The following is a 17,204-nucleotide window of genomic DNA, read 5'->3' on the forward strand; positions in this document are numbered from 1 at the left end:
TGGAAATTGGGTGGATACCTGGGGAAAAAGTTCTGCCCAGGATTTGGTGCATTTCTGCCCTCCAAGGGGATGTTAGGAGGGAGGTTCCCTGGGTCAGGTGCTTGGCTGGATCCCCCCCTTGGGCTGGAGGAGTCCACACATAAACCAGGATGGGTCATTTTCCCTTGTAGCGGGGACTTACATAATCAGGGGAGCGAGGGACCCCATTTGTGGGACTACCACCTCGACTCCCTGTCTGTGACTGGCCCGAGGGCCTTCTGGGCTTGGCATTATTAGGTGCAGGTAGGTGTTTAGTCCCCCCATCCCCAAATCCAAAACGGGGATGACCTTTACCTCTGCCACCTTGGCAGCAGCAGGGGTGCTGTAGGTTTTGGGGTTTTTCTGCGCATTATTTTTATTTTCGATGGGCTTCTTCACCTCATAGATCCGGGTAGCCTGTTCAATGACCCAGTCTAAAGATCTTTTCGCATGAAAATCTCTCACAAGCTGGGTCATTATGTATTTGGGCAAGGCATGGAAAAAAGTATTGACAAATTCTCTGCTGTCCGTGCGCACCCTTCTGGTGGTCTGCGCAAAGGCACGCTTTAATTCTTGCACAAACTCTTGTGGGGCCTGATCCTCCCCACATTGCAAATTGTAGACTGCCTTGCGAGCCTCTTGAGGATTTCTGTGCACAGAAAAATGTTTCAAGATGGCCGCCTTATATGTGGACCACCTTGAATGGTTTTGATATTCCAGCCCTGCAAAGAAACTGGAGTATTCTGGTGAGAAGGTCCATTTGACGTACTGGATGCAGCTACTGCTGTCCTTCAAATGGAAAGTCTCCATCATTCGCTGATAGAGCTCCAAGTGTTCCCAAACAGAATACTTGGCGTTCTTATGATAAGGCGTGATGACACTCCTTATTGCCTTTATTTGTTTCAATGGGTCCTTAAGCAAGGCCCTTTTTGCCTTATTGGCCTTTTTCGTTCAGGTAACCCTGGTCCATTCATCCTCTGACTCAGAAGCACTGCTCCCAGAGGTGCCCGTCTGATCTTCCAGGTTTTCCCGGATTCTGCGAGCCTGGGAATGGCTGGCAGAATGTGGGGACCTGGTCTCCTGTGTCCTGTAATGCTCAGAGGAGTCTTCAGATCCCTCCTTGCTGCCAGGATTTGATGGGTACCCCCCCCCACTGACCTAAGTGGGCAGAGGTTTTCAGGATGCCCTTAATGGGCCTACTCTCCTGGGGTTCCCCACTAAATTGCACTGTACTTGGGTGCCCATACCTGGATGCCCGCCCATTCATTCCTGGGAGGTACTGGCCTATGATCCCCATACTTCTAGCTGGATAGTAATCTGCCATCCCCGTGGCCCTGGGCTCATGTGCGCGAGGGGACATGGGGGTGGCAGAGTCCAGGGGCTGGTAGAGATGAAGACCTCTGGTACTAGGGCTCCTGAGGTTATGCTCAGGAGTTTCTCTTTCCCAGCGAACCTCATCTCTATCCGCCCCTGCTTCCTGTTGCAATGCAAGAGCCTGCGCTTTCAGTTCCTCAGTTAAGGCCTTACTATACTCTAACAGTCTCTCCTGCATTGCTACCTGTTGCTGGAGCCTATCATTGTGCTGGCAGAGAGCCTCATTCTCTCTCTGTGCCTCCTGATTGGTCCTGGAGTACTGGGCCAGTCTTTGCTGCAGGAGGGTTACCTCCTGAGCTGTGTCCCTATTGGCCTGCTCCTTTCTTGCCAGAGCATCCTCCACCCTCCTGGTGTGCTCTAATAAGTTCTGGTGTTCTTTTTGGAGGTCACCCAGTCCCTGGAGGGCCAGGTGATTTTCGCCCATTTTCCTTTTTAATTAGCAGACTTCCTGGCCTAAGGTATCCCTTTCCTGACTAAGAGCCTGCATCTGTGTCGCCAGGTCGTCCCTTTGTCTTTGGAAGGCACCAGCTTTCTGGCGCTCCTGGTCAAACTCTGCCTGGGTATCCAGGTCTTTCAAAATCAGTTTATTGCTCTCTGCCTTTTCCCTATCTAGGTGGCTTTGCAGGGTGACTACCTGCTCAGCACATGCCCTATTGAAATCTAATTGTTGCTCCAGCTTTTTCTGGCTCTGCAGTAGGGAGTCCAAACTGTCTCGATACTCCTTCTGCAAGGCCAGAAATCTGGTACCTGGTCAGTCTTTTCCTGTTGCAGCACATCCATATCCTCCTTTATTTTAGTGATGTACTGTCTGCTGTCCTTTTCTGACTCCTGGCTCCTGAGCAGCCTCTGCTCATAAGAGTCCACATCAGATTGGGCCTTCTCTAACGCCATCTGTTGCCTATTTGCCAGATCTTGGCCTTCAGCACATTTGTCCTGCATGGCTCCCATAAATAGGTACAAATATGCTGCTATCCTGGCAATCTTGTTTATCTTTGGCTTTAGGGGCCATATATAGTTCACTCAGGGCCACATGTAGGGGACCCTGATCTCTCCATATATCTGACCCTGTTTCAGTGACCTGTTGCGCGATTGCCTGCAACCAGACCGTTTGGTCCTGATGAGTCCACTCAACTCTCACAAATAGCTTATGTAAGAAGTGCTCTCTGGCTATTTTGATGTCTACCAGTGTCGTCATTCTGGACTTTGATTTCCTTCCTGACTTACAGAAGTTTGTATTTTATTTTTGCAAAACAGACCGTTTCCTTAGAGCGTTCCTTTGAGGAGTGCTTTACAGCGTAACACAGCGTGGTGATCCGACCTGATGTATGTCTCCTGTCAGTTAGCACACTGTATTAATCTGCACAAGTGATAGATCTAACCCAGAATCTCCGGCTACGAGCCCCCACTTTGTTAAGCGGCTTCACTTCAACACTACAGCTAAGTCAATGCCTAGTCTGGGATGCTGAGGGAAACCCTTATTGATATATTTTTAGGTCCAGTTCATGTACTCTGGATGACAGCCCTTATATAACCACCCCCCTCTTCGAATCTCCCTGACCCCACTGAGCCAAGAAGTAGGTCTGTTTTGCAAATTTAAAAGGTTTATTTGAGAAATATAAACAATATATATATATATATATCACACTTCTATAAATAAATTGATAATGGATATTACACTTGTGAATATGAGCAGTAATCAGCAAGAGGTAACTTATCAATAGGAACAGAAGAATAAGGTGGGGAAGAATGCTTTATATGGTTCAAGGAAACGCAATGATGAATGAAATGCAGTACAGAAAATAACTTGATATGGCTTCAACAAAAGACAATGTAATCACTTTTCCCCTGGTGGCAATTCACCCCCCCTATATGCAATGCAAGGAGATGGAAGTAACACACACAGTCTTCGGGAATACAATCAAATACAATACGGAATTCAGTCCCCCCCCTCCCAGCAAGCTTAGAGGAAACAGGCAGAAGTTTGAAACACAGGCCCAAAATGCTTTTAAATGTGATGGCAATGGATGGGAAAATTTGCTAACTGATTTTAATTCCCTCTAGAGATTCAGGGTGGGTGAGAGATGCTTGTTGGTATTAGTTCAGGCTCACTTTAGCAATGCTCTATGAGTTATTACCAGGTTGCAAACGGATTTTTAACAAAGGAAAGAATGGAGCTGCTATTTTGACAAGTGGAGAAATTGAGCCAAAATCGCAAATCGCGGTAAATTTCGCAAGTGCGTAAATCGCGATTGCGGCAAAAGTATAAACCACGTTCCTAGCCCAAACGGTTCAAGATATACAGACGATTTAATAAAGGTAGATTTTGGGATTTAAAGTAAAACTCAAAATGACAGGTGACAGTTTGCAGCTTTAGAATGACAGATGACAGCTCGCAGCTTTAGAATGATAGATGACAGGATTACTAGGAGGCAGTTCTACTTAGGTTAAAATAGTTTGGATTAGATTATTTTAACTAAGAGATTGGTTCTGCACAGTTCTGCTAGATACTCACAATATAAATTTGAAATAGGCCTCGTCACAGATCTCCAGAAAATGGAATTGAATCTCTCTACCTGTCCCAGCAGTCTCTTTTTATGTGTTTAGGAAGTGGGTGTGTGCGTGGCATAACTGAGCCTGCCCCTCTCTACTTGTCATTGGCCCAATTCTCCCCTCTCCCATGATTGGGGAAAGGAAATGGATTGTCATCATGATGAGGTCTGTTTATGGGTCAGAGGATTCTCCCCTGGTCAATTTGCCCACAAATGTATATTTGATTCAAATATATATTTCCCAGATACACAATTTGTTGAAATTACATGTACACATTATATATTCCTTATGGTCCATGCTTGTCCGCCTCTGATCTTCATGGGGGCTTGCATTCAAAAATGACAACATTTTGCGCTTTTTGACTGGTTTACCAATATCGGACATTTACCAAAAATTACACACATGTGCGCAAGGAGTATGGACATTAATTGATGAAGTGTCAGATTTTTAACATGTAGACATTTGGAGTGAGACCCTATTTTCCGCTAGCAACCCCCCAGAATACACCACAGGGTCCTAACGCCTCTTAAAACGTGCACAGAAAAATCACAAGAATAATGATATTACTTATATAATTTTGACCAGTCCGCACTATGAGTTATCTATCTTTTTAACTTATGCCCTGGTCAAAAAGGGGTGTGGCTTCGCACATCACATGGTGGAAGAACTGGTTTATCCACTTCCCCCAAGCTCAGCTGGCTCTCACAGGCAGTTCTCCTCCAACTTCTCCCAAGAGGAAGCCACGTTACGGCCCCCCCAATATAACATTTGCCTGAGTCCATTGTTCAGTTTCCTGCAGTCCCCAGGTAATTGAATCAAGAGAGGTGTCACCTCCTTTTGGTGGGGAAGCAGGATGCAGCTAGGCCTGGGAAGAGTGGCTGAGCAGGTTTCTCCTGCCGGGGGTAGTTGTCAGGCAGAATTCAGCTAAATGTCACTTTAGTTACCAGTTTAAATCAAACTTACAATTTATACCTATACATTAAATAATTACTTCCTTCAAGTAATTTCAGAATATAGTTTTACATTAGCAAGTCTTTCCTTGGTCTGGTTTGGGTTCCTCTGTTCAGTTTGACACAAACGTCTGGTGGTTTTAAAACGCCGGCTTTCTGATAGTGGCGAGTACCGGTATTGCAACCATTTTTGGGATTAAGAAAATTAATTCCCCACAGTTCTGAGTTGCTTTTTGGCAATCAGCAATGCCATTCCCAATGGTTTCAGGCTACTGTGTGTGTATCCCAATGGTGGTTTTAGGCAGTGCCCTCCTGTGCTCACAACATAGGCAAAATGGGTGGCAGCCTATTCTTCATGTTTTCCCTATGCACTCTCTGGGGAGTTCTGGCCATCATGATGTTTTCCATGCCAGTACTGCACAGTTTTATGGTAGGGCTTGGATGCATGGGTAAAAACATCCCACAGGAGGTGAGTTTATTAATCATCCATAGTATTTCTGCACAGTCAAATTCAATTGACCACGCGTCCAGATTGTTCTTCTCTGGTTTACTTATGGATTCCTTACTTTCAAAAAGGGACATGTAGTAGCTAACCCAGAGTTCCTGCGAGACTTGGTTGGTTGCTACTGCAGCTTGAAAATCGTCCCCCTTATTAATAATGTCCCATAAGTGTCTTGGATTACATATATGTATCGCTGCCAGCATTCTTTCTGCGTCATGCGGAGCTCTTTTTGCCTTGGTGGACCTGAGCCAATTTTTACATGTTTGTTTGCACCTTCTAATTGCCTCCTCTTTCTCGGGACAGTGTTCTTTCCTTTTCGCCACTAACTCTTTATCGTAGGCATGTTTCCGGTTTACCATTGCGGTCTTGATTGGGTCATGTTTGATTTCAAATTCCTTCAGTAGCCATCCATAGTCAACCTTGTCCGGGTTACTAGCCACGTGGCGATCATAGCGCCCAACCAGTTTTGGTAGGGCCCGCTGCTTTATTCTTAGCTTCTTACGTCCCCATGTTACTTCAGCTGAAGTTATTTTGGTCCTTTCGCCTCTTCCCACTGGCCAGTTCATTTCAATATCTAGAAGAACATGGTCGCTGGCTGATTGTTTTTTCACTGCAAATGCATTGCAAGGTGTTTCCTGCAATGAAACAGTAATTTAAACGAGCACTTTTTAAACCACAGAACCAAGTATCTGCACCTTGGAGGTCCCGCACAATCAAGCCATTTAACATCCTCTTAGAGCGTATTTCCCTTTCCATTTTTCATCGCCGCTTCTTTTCTTACAGATATGAATCGTTCTTTGGCTTCCCGTCGTTATTTAACAGTTTAATGTTGAGGTCTCCACAAACAATTATTAGTTGGTTTGGTTCTTCTATCATGGACTTATCAATTTCTTCCATGATGTCTTCTATATATTTATCAGTGGGACATTTATTTTCGCTCCAGTATGTATTGATTAGGAGTGTCTTTACCTCCTGATTCTTCAAGAATTTCCTGATCGTTAGGATCTGTAAAAAGGTGTTAGGGTATGGTGATCCAGTACTTGCAGTTCACTGTTGATTTTTACCATAACTAATAGACCAGCATAGGGCCTCCCCTTTTCGCCTTTCCTTTCAGGGTTTATATAGACTTCGTAGTCTTCACACATCGGTTTCTCCCTTACCCACGTCTCTTGCAGGCAGATAATTTCAAATTGCCTGAAAGAATTGTCTTCCCCTGGGTATAAACGCTTGAATCCTCGGGTGTTCCATGAGGCAATTTGCACTTTTTTGATATTATCTTCCTTTTCGGTCTATTGTTTCTTCTTCGCTGCTAAAACTTCGGCCAGCCATGACCAATCAACTTCATTTTGTACTCTTTGCCTCGTGGCTTTTATCATTTTTAATTGTTTTCTAGAATTGTCAATAGTGAGGCTGAACTTTTTCTCTTCTGCCTTTGATGGTATGGCAGTTTTTGGAACTTATACAGCTTTCATCTGACGCTTCCGTTTATCCTCTTTTTTCCCCAGGATTTCCCATCTTTTCTCCTTTACCGCCTTTTGCACGATGGGATTTTTCCTTACCGACTCTTTGCTTAGTTTCCAAGTTTCTCCTGGGATCATCACCTTTAGTTGACTTAACTTGGCCTCTTTCCTTTACATGAGAGAAGACTTTTTCAGGGTTCCTGTCATGATCTGTGAATTCAGTCAGTTCATACCCCAATTGGGCGATTTTCTCCTTCCTCTCTACTAGAGGGTCCTTAATCAATGCAGTATCACCAAGTCTAATCTATTTTCATTGGCAAATTCCACAATTACAATGTCGTCTGATAAAATAAAACGGGATCTGCCACAAGAGGGTCATAACCTTTTCACAGTTTAGAAGCACCGTCTTTGAGTCCTTCGAGATTTTCTCTAACTTCACTTTACATTCTTTCTTGGCACAATTTGCCTCATCCCGACAATCCTTCACCTCTCTCGGCGGTATATGATCGATCCTACCTTGCCTCTTGTCATCAATCTTGGTGGTCTTCGCTTTTATCTTCAATTTTGATCTCATTTCATTGTCACATCCTTTCCTTTTTTCTTCTAATGTTCTGAAAGCCTCATTCTTTCTCCTTTCCTCTTTTCCTGAACAGCTTTTATCTGTCTCCTTTGGGCTGTTTTTCGTCATATTCCCTTCAATGTTGCTTCTCTTAGTACTTAGTGGGCAGGATCACCACTTTTCACTTCTGCTGGCAGGCCACGTACTCGATTTTCAATTTCTTGCCAATCTGAAGGACTAAAGCTACCCCATGCCTCTTTCTCATTTTTTTTTTCCAGGACTTCAATTACATCGCGCAGGCACGTTTCAGAGAGCAGGGAATCATCAGCTACTATGCTGTTATTCAACATACAGGAAGCCTCAGGAGCAAACATGTCTTGGGAGTTTCTTTCTAATATAATTTCTCTTCTGGGCTTTTTAGCACATTGTGGATCATCCAGTATTGGGGGTGTTCGTATATTTCTTAGGAAGGACCTTGATCCATTCAACTTCCGATTTCTTGCTTGATTTTTAGATTTTTTTGCCCCTCGTAGATTCATTCTGGACCAAATGGTTTCCATTAGATTTCACTGCTGCGTTGGTAGCCTGCAAAATCGAAAAACTTGATTTAGCTAACTCATCAGGGATTTGCTGTGGTATGGTTGCCATTTGGGCCTTGTACTTTGACTTTCCTCCACAAACAGCCCCTGTTAGCATATTGGACTTGCCTTTTAGCAATTGGAGTGGACCACCTTTTGGTGCGTTCTTAGTCTTGCTTTGGCTACCAAACTAGGGGTTGTCCTTATTAGCAGCTGTGTATTGATTTCCTTTAGCCGTACCACTTTCTCCTGCTATTGATCCCACACTCTGTTTTTGGATGGAGTGCCCTTTTTCAGACTTGTGTAGGCTCCTCGTCAACTTACAGTATTCTATGACTGCCTCCATTAAGAGTCATTTGTCATTTGACTCACTTCTTGCCAGATCACTTAGGCAATTTTGCCACACACTCGTTTGTTCCACTGCTTTGTCTAGTCTTAGTTCAACTATTTTCATGAAGCTATCAAGATAACTCATCTGCTCCTTAGTTTTGACCACAAGTAATTCCTGTAAAGACTTGTTTTTGTTTTCATATAATTTAAGAAAAGGGGTGACTGCTATAGTTAAAGCTGCCACAATTGTATTTTGGATATGAGCTAAGTCCTCCATCTTGTCCTTTCTAGACTTCTCCTCCATTTCCAATAATGTTATCTTATCAGTAAGTGTTTCACTTTGTGCTTGGGTTGCTTGTTGTTCCTCCCGATTTGCGCTAGATGAAGCTTGTCCACAGCCAAAGTTGGCTTTTGCAGCCCCTGCAGGGGCTAGAATCCTTATCGAGGGCTGCGATATTGTCTTTGATAAAGGATAAACTTTTCAGTTTTTCTTGAACCATTTTCCCTGTGAGTGCCGAAATGTCTTTGATAGGTTTCTCCGCCAGCATTGAATTGCTCAAATCTTTTTTGCGCAGCTCACTCGTCATTTCTGGGGGCATGATTACTGATTTATTCAGAGGTTGTTCGTTTTCCTCGATGCACACACACACTTTCCACATTTCCCCCTGCATCCACTACCTCTCGGGTAGGATCTTCATCCAGTAAATCACCACCATTAGGACCGTTGACTTTCCCCAGCCCCTCAAGTCTGTCAGGCACCAGGGGGATTTCATCAAAAACATCCCAATCATCAACATCCTCCCAGGTTGAAAATGCCCGGTCACTAATTATCTCATTATGATCTTCATTTACATTCATTTACATTCCTGACTGAGTTTGGTGATTGATGCAGTTTTTCCCGTGCATTACACTGAGGTTGTTCTTTCACCCTGTTCCGGGTCCCTTCGGCGGCTCCTGTTAGGTTACAGTCTTTGAGTATCACCCTTAGTGTAGACTGATTTGAGTGCTGTGTCGAAGGTGCTGCAGTATCATAACTTTCTGTAATTTTCATCTCATTCGGCAACGTCGTTGCATTTTCTAAGATCAAAGGGGTCACTTCCGTTACCCCCTCCCCACTCTGCTCAAGAAACGTTGTCCACTCGGATGGCTGTGGAGTGGAAACCTCCCCTGACCGAGTAGAAGGAAGCCTGTGGGAGCTATCACTGCCATCTCCCGACCCCGTGACACCGGCCTTTTCTTCTTCATTGACTTTGGCGATTTTCAGTTGGTCGCCAGACTCCCACACAGTTAAATCTAGAAGTGCTGATGTTTCTGAAGTGGAGGCAAGGGTGCCAAACACCCCTTGTTCATTCTCTCCCAATGGCAAAGCCATAGTATGAGTCGGGGAGAGGAGGTCTGGTATTAAAATAGTATCCACTACTGGGGAAATATGCAAATGCTCCTCGATGAATTCCTCCCTTCCTTCATCACAATGTTTACTGCATTCTTTCAGCAGTTCAGAGGGCCTTATGGAGGTAGGCATAGGGGTTCACTCCCCTCCCAATCCCACAACTCTAGTCACTGCTTGCTTTCCACCATTTTCAAGGGAAAGTGAGTCAAGTGTTTTCCTTTGCTTTCGTTCTTTACCCATCCTGGAATTCGTAATTGGTGAAGTTAAGTCTGCAGCCACGCCCATTTGCTCACAAGCTCAATATGGAAGGCATGATTGTTTTAAGATCGGGATAACAGTTTGTAAGGGGGAACGTGGGGGCGGTTGACAAGTGCCTCACGTGCAGTCTCGTTCGAGATCCCATCGACTCGCCCACCGCTTCTTGATAATCTCCGGTCGACTTTTTCATCGTTGTGCGGCTCCTCAAGGCTCAATTACGTCAGGAGTATCCAAACAGGTAAGGCACCAACCCTCACCAGCAAACACCAAGAAACACCACTTGCGCACCGCTTACGCAGAAGTAGGTGCTTTTGAACAGTGGGAATCACGGCCCAGCCCGCAGCAGCTCCACCTTCACACTGCTTAAGGGGCCAGTCGCACAGTAAAGGGCACGGTAGAAAATGCTGTCCGCCAACAGTCTGTCACCAAGAAACATTACTTGTGCACCACTTCCTCTTATACTCAATGAGCATAATTGTTCACATATACAGATATAATACATTCAAAGCAACCTAATGCTAAGTAAAGAAACTTGATGGCTCTGTTGGTCAAGTAGTAAACTATCTTCTGAGAATGAACTGTGTCAGATAACTTTTAGACTGGTTTGCAGTGGTCGTGATGCGATTCTCCCCAAAAATGTTTGGAAGCGTTTGGGTCCAGGATCTTTTCTAATTGTCGGTTAGTATATCTTCGGTGTATGTCAATGAAATCCTGATAAAATGTCTGTTAACCCTTTAGTTCTTGGGTGGATGGTCTTAAATTCAAGGAGGAAGTCCTCTGCATGCTTATTTCTTTCAGAATCACGAAGTTAGAGGGTGTTGCCTAAATGATCCTCCCCTCTACTGGCTTAATAGATGGATGGTTTATCGTTGCTCAGCATGGTAGGAGGATAATGTTCTTCTGATTTAGGAATAGGTTAATAATGTTGTACGAGCTTACTATAAAATGTTTATTTCTGGGAAAGTTCTGCATCTTGAGGTGGGGATGGGTGAAGAGGGTTTGGTGAAACAGTGTTCAGGTAAATGTATAAAAAAAAAAAAAAAAAAATAATATAAGCAAATGGCTTGTTATCTTTTGAAGTGTCCATCAAACATCGTTCGCGTTGAAATGCTACGAACACGTCTAAATTTGCATCTAACAAATCAAATCCTTGCTAGACGAGGCATAATCGCTAAAGAAAATCGATATTGTCGATTTTGCCTAAACCAAAAACAAATAGAAACCTTGATGCATTTAGTGGTAAGTTGTCCGGCTTTAAACAGATTGCGTGAATGCTATTTTAGTAATGTATTGCAATTGACTTGTAATCATCTTGAATCTGAAATTTGGACTATTTTAGTCACGAGTAATCGAACTGCAATCCACATTGCACTCACACAGTTTATAAAAACAATATTGCCAAACAACTAGGCAGTCTGTTGTCAGATGCTAAATGTGGATTGGTTTCTGTTTTGCTTGTTTTTATTTTTTATTATTTTTATGATTATGATGACCGTTTGTCAATTTATGTGTGTTAACTGACCATGTAAACATTGAATGAAATTTTTATTCTTCCTCTCTTTCTGATGTAAATACTTGCAAGTTAACAATTGTAAATGTTATATATTCAATTAATATTACATATCTGTCATATGTCAAGAACTGTTATGTAATTCAAGAGTTATCCTTTTGAAAGGTTGATATAATCAGCCAACCAAAATAAATAAAAAAAAAAAAAAAATGTATAATATTGCTTTCTTTGCCCCTGTGTGTTGGGAAAAACGTAATAAAACGAATATTTACTTTTATTTTAAATGCTGCAAAATGTAAAAATGTGTGTTGCAATTTTTCATTTTTCTCGCCACAAAATTGTGAAGTCAATGCCACCCAAAGAAGGAAGCATGTGGAACACAAAATTCAGTACAAGGACAAGCCTATAAGCATGAGCAAAAATAACCTATGCTCTACTCCATCAGCGCCTACTTACCGTTTCACAACCTAACCTTTTAAATGACACACCCCAAAGTGGAAAAAGGCCATACAAACAGCAAAAACCATGCTACATCAGGACCCAGTAATACAACATAATAGGTTGTTGTGAGGCGATAATTTTAGCACCACACGGACCGTTAATAAATGCATAATACATGGCAACCTGCAATACCAGTATAAAAGCCTGTAAACCGTTTTCTTATTTTAGGGTAGTTGTGACATGTCTACTGACCTATATTATACAATGACAACACTTCTGCTCTGCAGTCAGTCACAATGCCTGCTGCTTGAGCTAGCACTTAGCAAAATCCCAGCTGCCAATTTAGTACTTAAAGCTGTGACAAGCTTTACAACAGACCTCATTCCAAGTATGGTGGTGTGCAAAAACAGCGTAAAAGTTCAGTTACCGCCACATTATTGCACCGCATACGAACGGTTTGGGGGTAAAGTGCATGATGTATTTCCAGCATTTGCTGCCGGTAAATCCTCGACTTTACCTCTATACTTTGCAGGACTCACCATGTGATAACAAAGCTCACCATAAATACATTGAAAATTCCCATGGGGTCCCGTGGACTCCAAAAATGCTTTACCCCCACTTGTGATCATGTGATAAAGGTAAGTGAGATTGCTGGTAATTTCATGGACTGATCATGGGGTTACCCCAAACTCATGATGAGGCCCAGAATCCTTTCTTGTAAAATATCTTTATGTGCCACTTTACAGACATTTACCTAATAACTGTTTATGACAGTATGTGTATTTTGTGAATTGACACACAAGAACAATAAACTGCATGTTACTGCTTATGTTAAATCAAAAAACGAAAACGTTTTTAGATGCATTTTAAACTGTTTTTCTACAACGCACCAGAACCTGCATATATATATTTATTTTTTATACCCATGATTCTACATCGGCCACTGGAACATCTCTTACAATACACTTACTTGCGGGAGTGGGCGGAGCCTACAATGACCCCTTATGGGAATTCAGAGCGAACATACTCGCCATGAGTAATTAAGAGAGCGGTATTAAAGTGAGTGACCCTATATGGCCATCTATTATGAGCAATACAATAACCCCATGGTAAGTAAAAAGGATATTGCATCAGTCACCTAGGAGTTCGGTGACCTTGTAATGGTGATTCGGCATCCCACATTTAACGCAGACCTGCTCATTACAGTCACGTAGACTGCAGGTAACATCCGCGAGAGAAATTGAGTAGACGCCGGGGCAAAGCCAATGGAGTATAAAACCGGGCGGTCCTTCTGGAGATAAAACAGGGAAACCGGTTCGACATTGTCGTCGACCTCGCAGATAAAACAGTTACACATTAAGGGGCTGCCGGAGAAGTCGTTTGGAAAAAGCGGATGGAGTGAACATTTTAGGAGTGGGCACTGGGCATTCAATATCCTTGCAAATATTTGGGCAGCGTTAACAACCTGTGTTCAGTACAGAGCCATTCCGACACGCAGCTTCAAAGCAAGGAACACAGCTCATTAAGAGACCACGCTCTCAGATAAAAACAACCGCACAAGCCCGCCTGTAAAATGTTTAGAGTTCCCAGCAAACATTCACGCGGTTCATGCCTCGTAATAAACCCTTTCCGGTTGAGGTTTCATTTACTTCAACCAGGAAGACCAACAAATAACGCGCAGTCCGCGCAGAAAGTGGGTGGTTTACCTTCACGGCAAGTAACTGCAATGGAAAGCTGCAATAGCGCCACCCTGCAGGACCAGCGCCACGCTCGGTGAGCAGGGAAAATGGAGCACGAAACCATTGTGGGGAGGTGACAGCAGAGACAATAGGAATCCTCACCTGTGTAAACGGACATGCAGAGCAATGTCGCGAGCAGCTCCAGGCCCAAGACACCCAGGATGACGTACACGTAGAGGGAACGCTGCACAGAGAAGGAAAGCTGCGTGGACAGGATCAGAAGCAAGGCGGCATTACCTGGAACAAGGAAAAAAAGCGCACTCTCAGAATTAGTTCTGGCACAGTGGCAACTAGACAATTCCACACTGCCACCAAGGAAACAAAAACTCGCGACAACACACAACGTGAACACATACGCAGTTCCCCTAGTATTCACCAGAAAAGGCGAATGAGGTAAAAATAACACAAGTTACAGGGAAATGATTACAAGGGGAGAAAAGGGTGTGTTGTACTCCTCAGGTGCAAATGCGACAAGACATTGACTAGCAGCCTGCCTATCGTCAGTGGAAGAATGAGCTGTAACCATGTTTGGTTATGGAATCACTTTGTCACTTCTACCACAAGGCTGGTGATGAAAAGGGCTGCAGAGCACGTGTTCCCTCTTCAAGAAATATACCACAGCTTCCAAATACTGAACAGGGGCTCATGGGCACGCTCTTGCTATCCAGCATCACGTTTTCCTCCTCTTCTGATGCCAGTACTAGTAGCAGGCTTGGCTTTTGACCTGCCTGCACACTTAGGACCCTGGTTACTGCCGCCCGACGATGGGTCGCCAAAATCCACCTGCAGGTGGATTTTGGGAGGCCAACATTTACGGAGAACAGGAAAGACAAGGAACTCTAGCCAAACCCAATCAAGGTAGGTAGCATAGCGGAAAGGCTTAGATTTAAGAGGGGTGTGAGAGTGGTCTTGGGCTACAATGCGTTCATACAGAGAAACACAATAGACAGTTAGACAGATAAGTACAAAAATATACAATGATTTATTAGACCTTAAAGGAATGGTTTGCCCAAAAAATGTTATTGCAAAAAAAGATGGGCAATAATAAAAAAAATAGATTGGCACTTTTTTTCAATACCCTATGTAAAATTTTGAGCAAATGAAGCTCAAAATTTACAAAAGGAAGCACATGGGGGCATCCATTTTGTTAAATCGATACCCGCCTGTGCTTGCTTTTGCAACACTAATGAAGGAAAAGCCAGCCAGCTGTAGTAAACAAAAGCTACCACTGGTGGCTTTTCCTTCATTGGTGCCGGGACTCGGAGGACGCAGACCGGAGACTACAGGCAGAAAAGCTGCAGCTGCATCTCGGTAAGTGCTATTTATTTAAAAAAAAAATAAGCACTAGCTGCAGTTTTTTTTCTAAGTTTTCCGGGCTGAAGGAGCCCGGAAAACTTAGAAATAAAACCACAGCTTTAAAAACGTATTTATGTTTGCGGTAGCTTTTGAAGCTACCGCAAGCATAAATACAACGTTATTGTGTTTGAAAACGCTGCAGTTTTTCTTTCTAAGTTTCTCAGGCTCCTCCGAGACAGAGGAGCCTGAGAAACTTAGAAAGAAAAACCGCAGATGTTTCGAAACACAACCGCGTTGTGTTTCTGCCTGCAGCTGCTTTCCCATTTGGGGCTTACGGGCTCCCCACGGGCAGCCCGAGAGCCCCAAATGGGAAACAGCTGTAGGCAGAAACACTGCAGCATTTAGCATTTCAGAAAACAACCGCATTGTGTTTCTGCCTAAAGCTGCTTTCCCATTTGGGGCTTTCGGCCTCCACACGGGGAGCCCGAGAGCCCCAAATAGGAAAACAGCTTTAGGCAGAAACACTGCGGCATGGAAACACAACCGCGTTGTCTTTCTGCCTGCCTTGGCTTTCACTTTGGGTCTCCGGGGTTCCCCTGGGGGAGGAGGCTGAGAAACTTAGAAAGAAAAACCACAGCGTTTTCAAACACAATAACGTTGTATTTATGTTTGCGGTAGCTTTAAAAGCTACCGGAAACATAAATACAACATTTTTAAAGCTGCGGTTTTATTTCTAAGTTTTCCGGGCTCCTCCAGCCCGGAAACACTTAGGGAAAAAAAACGCAGCTAGTACTTTTTCCCCTGGTCTGCCCTCATTTAACTAATACTGACTATCATGGCGCCACTGCCCTCTTGACTCCCCTCACGAACATCTCTCTGACCTGTTATTGTTGTTTATGTTCTTTTTGTTTATTACATGCATCTCTAAGCACGACTGCACTGCTTGTAGCGCTCTTCAAGTACTTGCCACACTTTGATATAGTGTATGTATAAAATCAATAAAAATATATTTCGAAAAAATAAATAAATAAATACAATGCTCTCAACTCACCCGCTTTTGGCGGGTGTCACCCGCCTTGCAAAGGGCTGACTCACCCGCCAAGCCTCCTGCACGCCCATTCATTCCAATGGGCGTCTCACCCGTCAAAAACAAAATCGGGTGATTTCACCCGCCTTTGCGAGACAAATGGTTGAGAGCTATGATAAATACACTTACCGAGATGCAGCTGCAGCTTTTCTGCCTGTAGTCTCTGGTCTGAGTCCCGGCACCGGCACCAATGAAGGAAAAGCCACCCAGTGGTAGTTTTTGTTTACTACAGCTGGCTGGCTTTTCCTTCATTAGTGCCGCAAAAGCAAGCACAGGCGGGATTCGATTTCACAAAATGGATGCCCCCATGTGCTTCCTTTTGTTAATTTTGAGCTTCATTTGCTCAAAATTTTACATAGGGACTTAAAAAAAAGTGCCAATCTATTTTTTTTATTATTGGCCATCTTTTTTTTGCAATAACATTTTTTGGGCGCACCATTCCTTTAAAATACACGTTAATCAATGGACCCTCGAGGCAAAAATTGTCACACATTTACTATAAAATACATATATACATTCACTCACTCTTTTGAGAAGATTCAAAACCAATGCAATACAGGCGAGTAGTCAGATGTATAAAACATAGTAGAACACTTGAGAGCAACACTTCCCTACACTTAATAGGTCCAGCCCTGAGATGGATTTGGGCCTAGTGCCCCAAAATCATCAGTTCCAAAACATACTTTTTAGGTGGGCGTATTATGTGATTGGATGATGCCAGTTGTGATTCAGAGTTTAAAAAAGGAAAGATCCGGCAAGAAACTCTCAAACCCATTACACTAGGGTAGGCCCAGTAGGGGATCCTGGACTAGACTGCCACTGATGTAAGTCAGGAAGTGAGACTTTACGCCATGTAACTCTATATACAATAGGGGGGCAGGTGTATTAGCTAACCCCCCCCCCATATTACGATTTCTGCAGAGACCATTGCGGATTACATTGGGGACATGTTCTTCTGTGCATGGTCCCATTGAGGAAGGCCTAGGGGTCGCAGGTGCACAAATCACTTTCGGATGTGGGATTTAGTTTCAGTTGGTTGCTATACGTGTATTATGGTTCCAGGCACTCTTCAGAACACCCTTGTAAGGAAATGAAGACTTCCCATGATCAGGCGGCGACAGGTGATCTTCAATGGACGAACAAAGGAGCCCTGGTTGACTGC

At 43.7% G+C, this 17,204-nt stretch overlaps 1 protein-coding gene across 1 annotated transcript in view; it reads right to left on the bottom strand.

Moving 5' to 3' along the window:
* The window catches only part of TMEM192 (transmembrane protein 192), a 925,211-nt gene that overhangs the window by 333,879 nt on the left and 574,128 nt on the right, over positions 1-17,204 (bottom strand). The window contains exon 4 of the mRNA XM_069631380.1: positions 13,762-13,896. Coding sequence (XP_069487481.1) covers positions 13,762-13,896 — 135 coding nt within the window. The remainder of the gene's footprint in view (positions 1-13,761; positions 13,897-17,204) is intronic.

Source organism: Ambystoma mexicanum, chromosome 6q, assembly GCF_040938575.1.
Source record: "Ambystoma mexicanum isolate Mex_15411 chromosome 6q, UKY_AmexF1_1, whole genome shotgun sequence".
In the NCBI taxonomy this organism is placed as follows: domain Eukaryota; kingdom Metazoa; phylum Chordata; class Amphibia; order Caudata; family Ambystomatidae; genus Ambystoma; species Ambystoma mexicanum.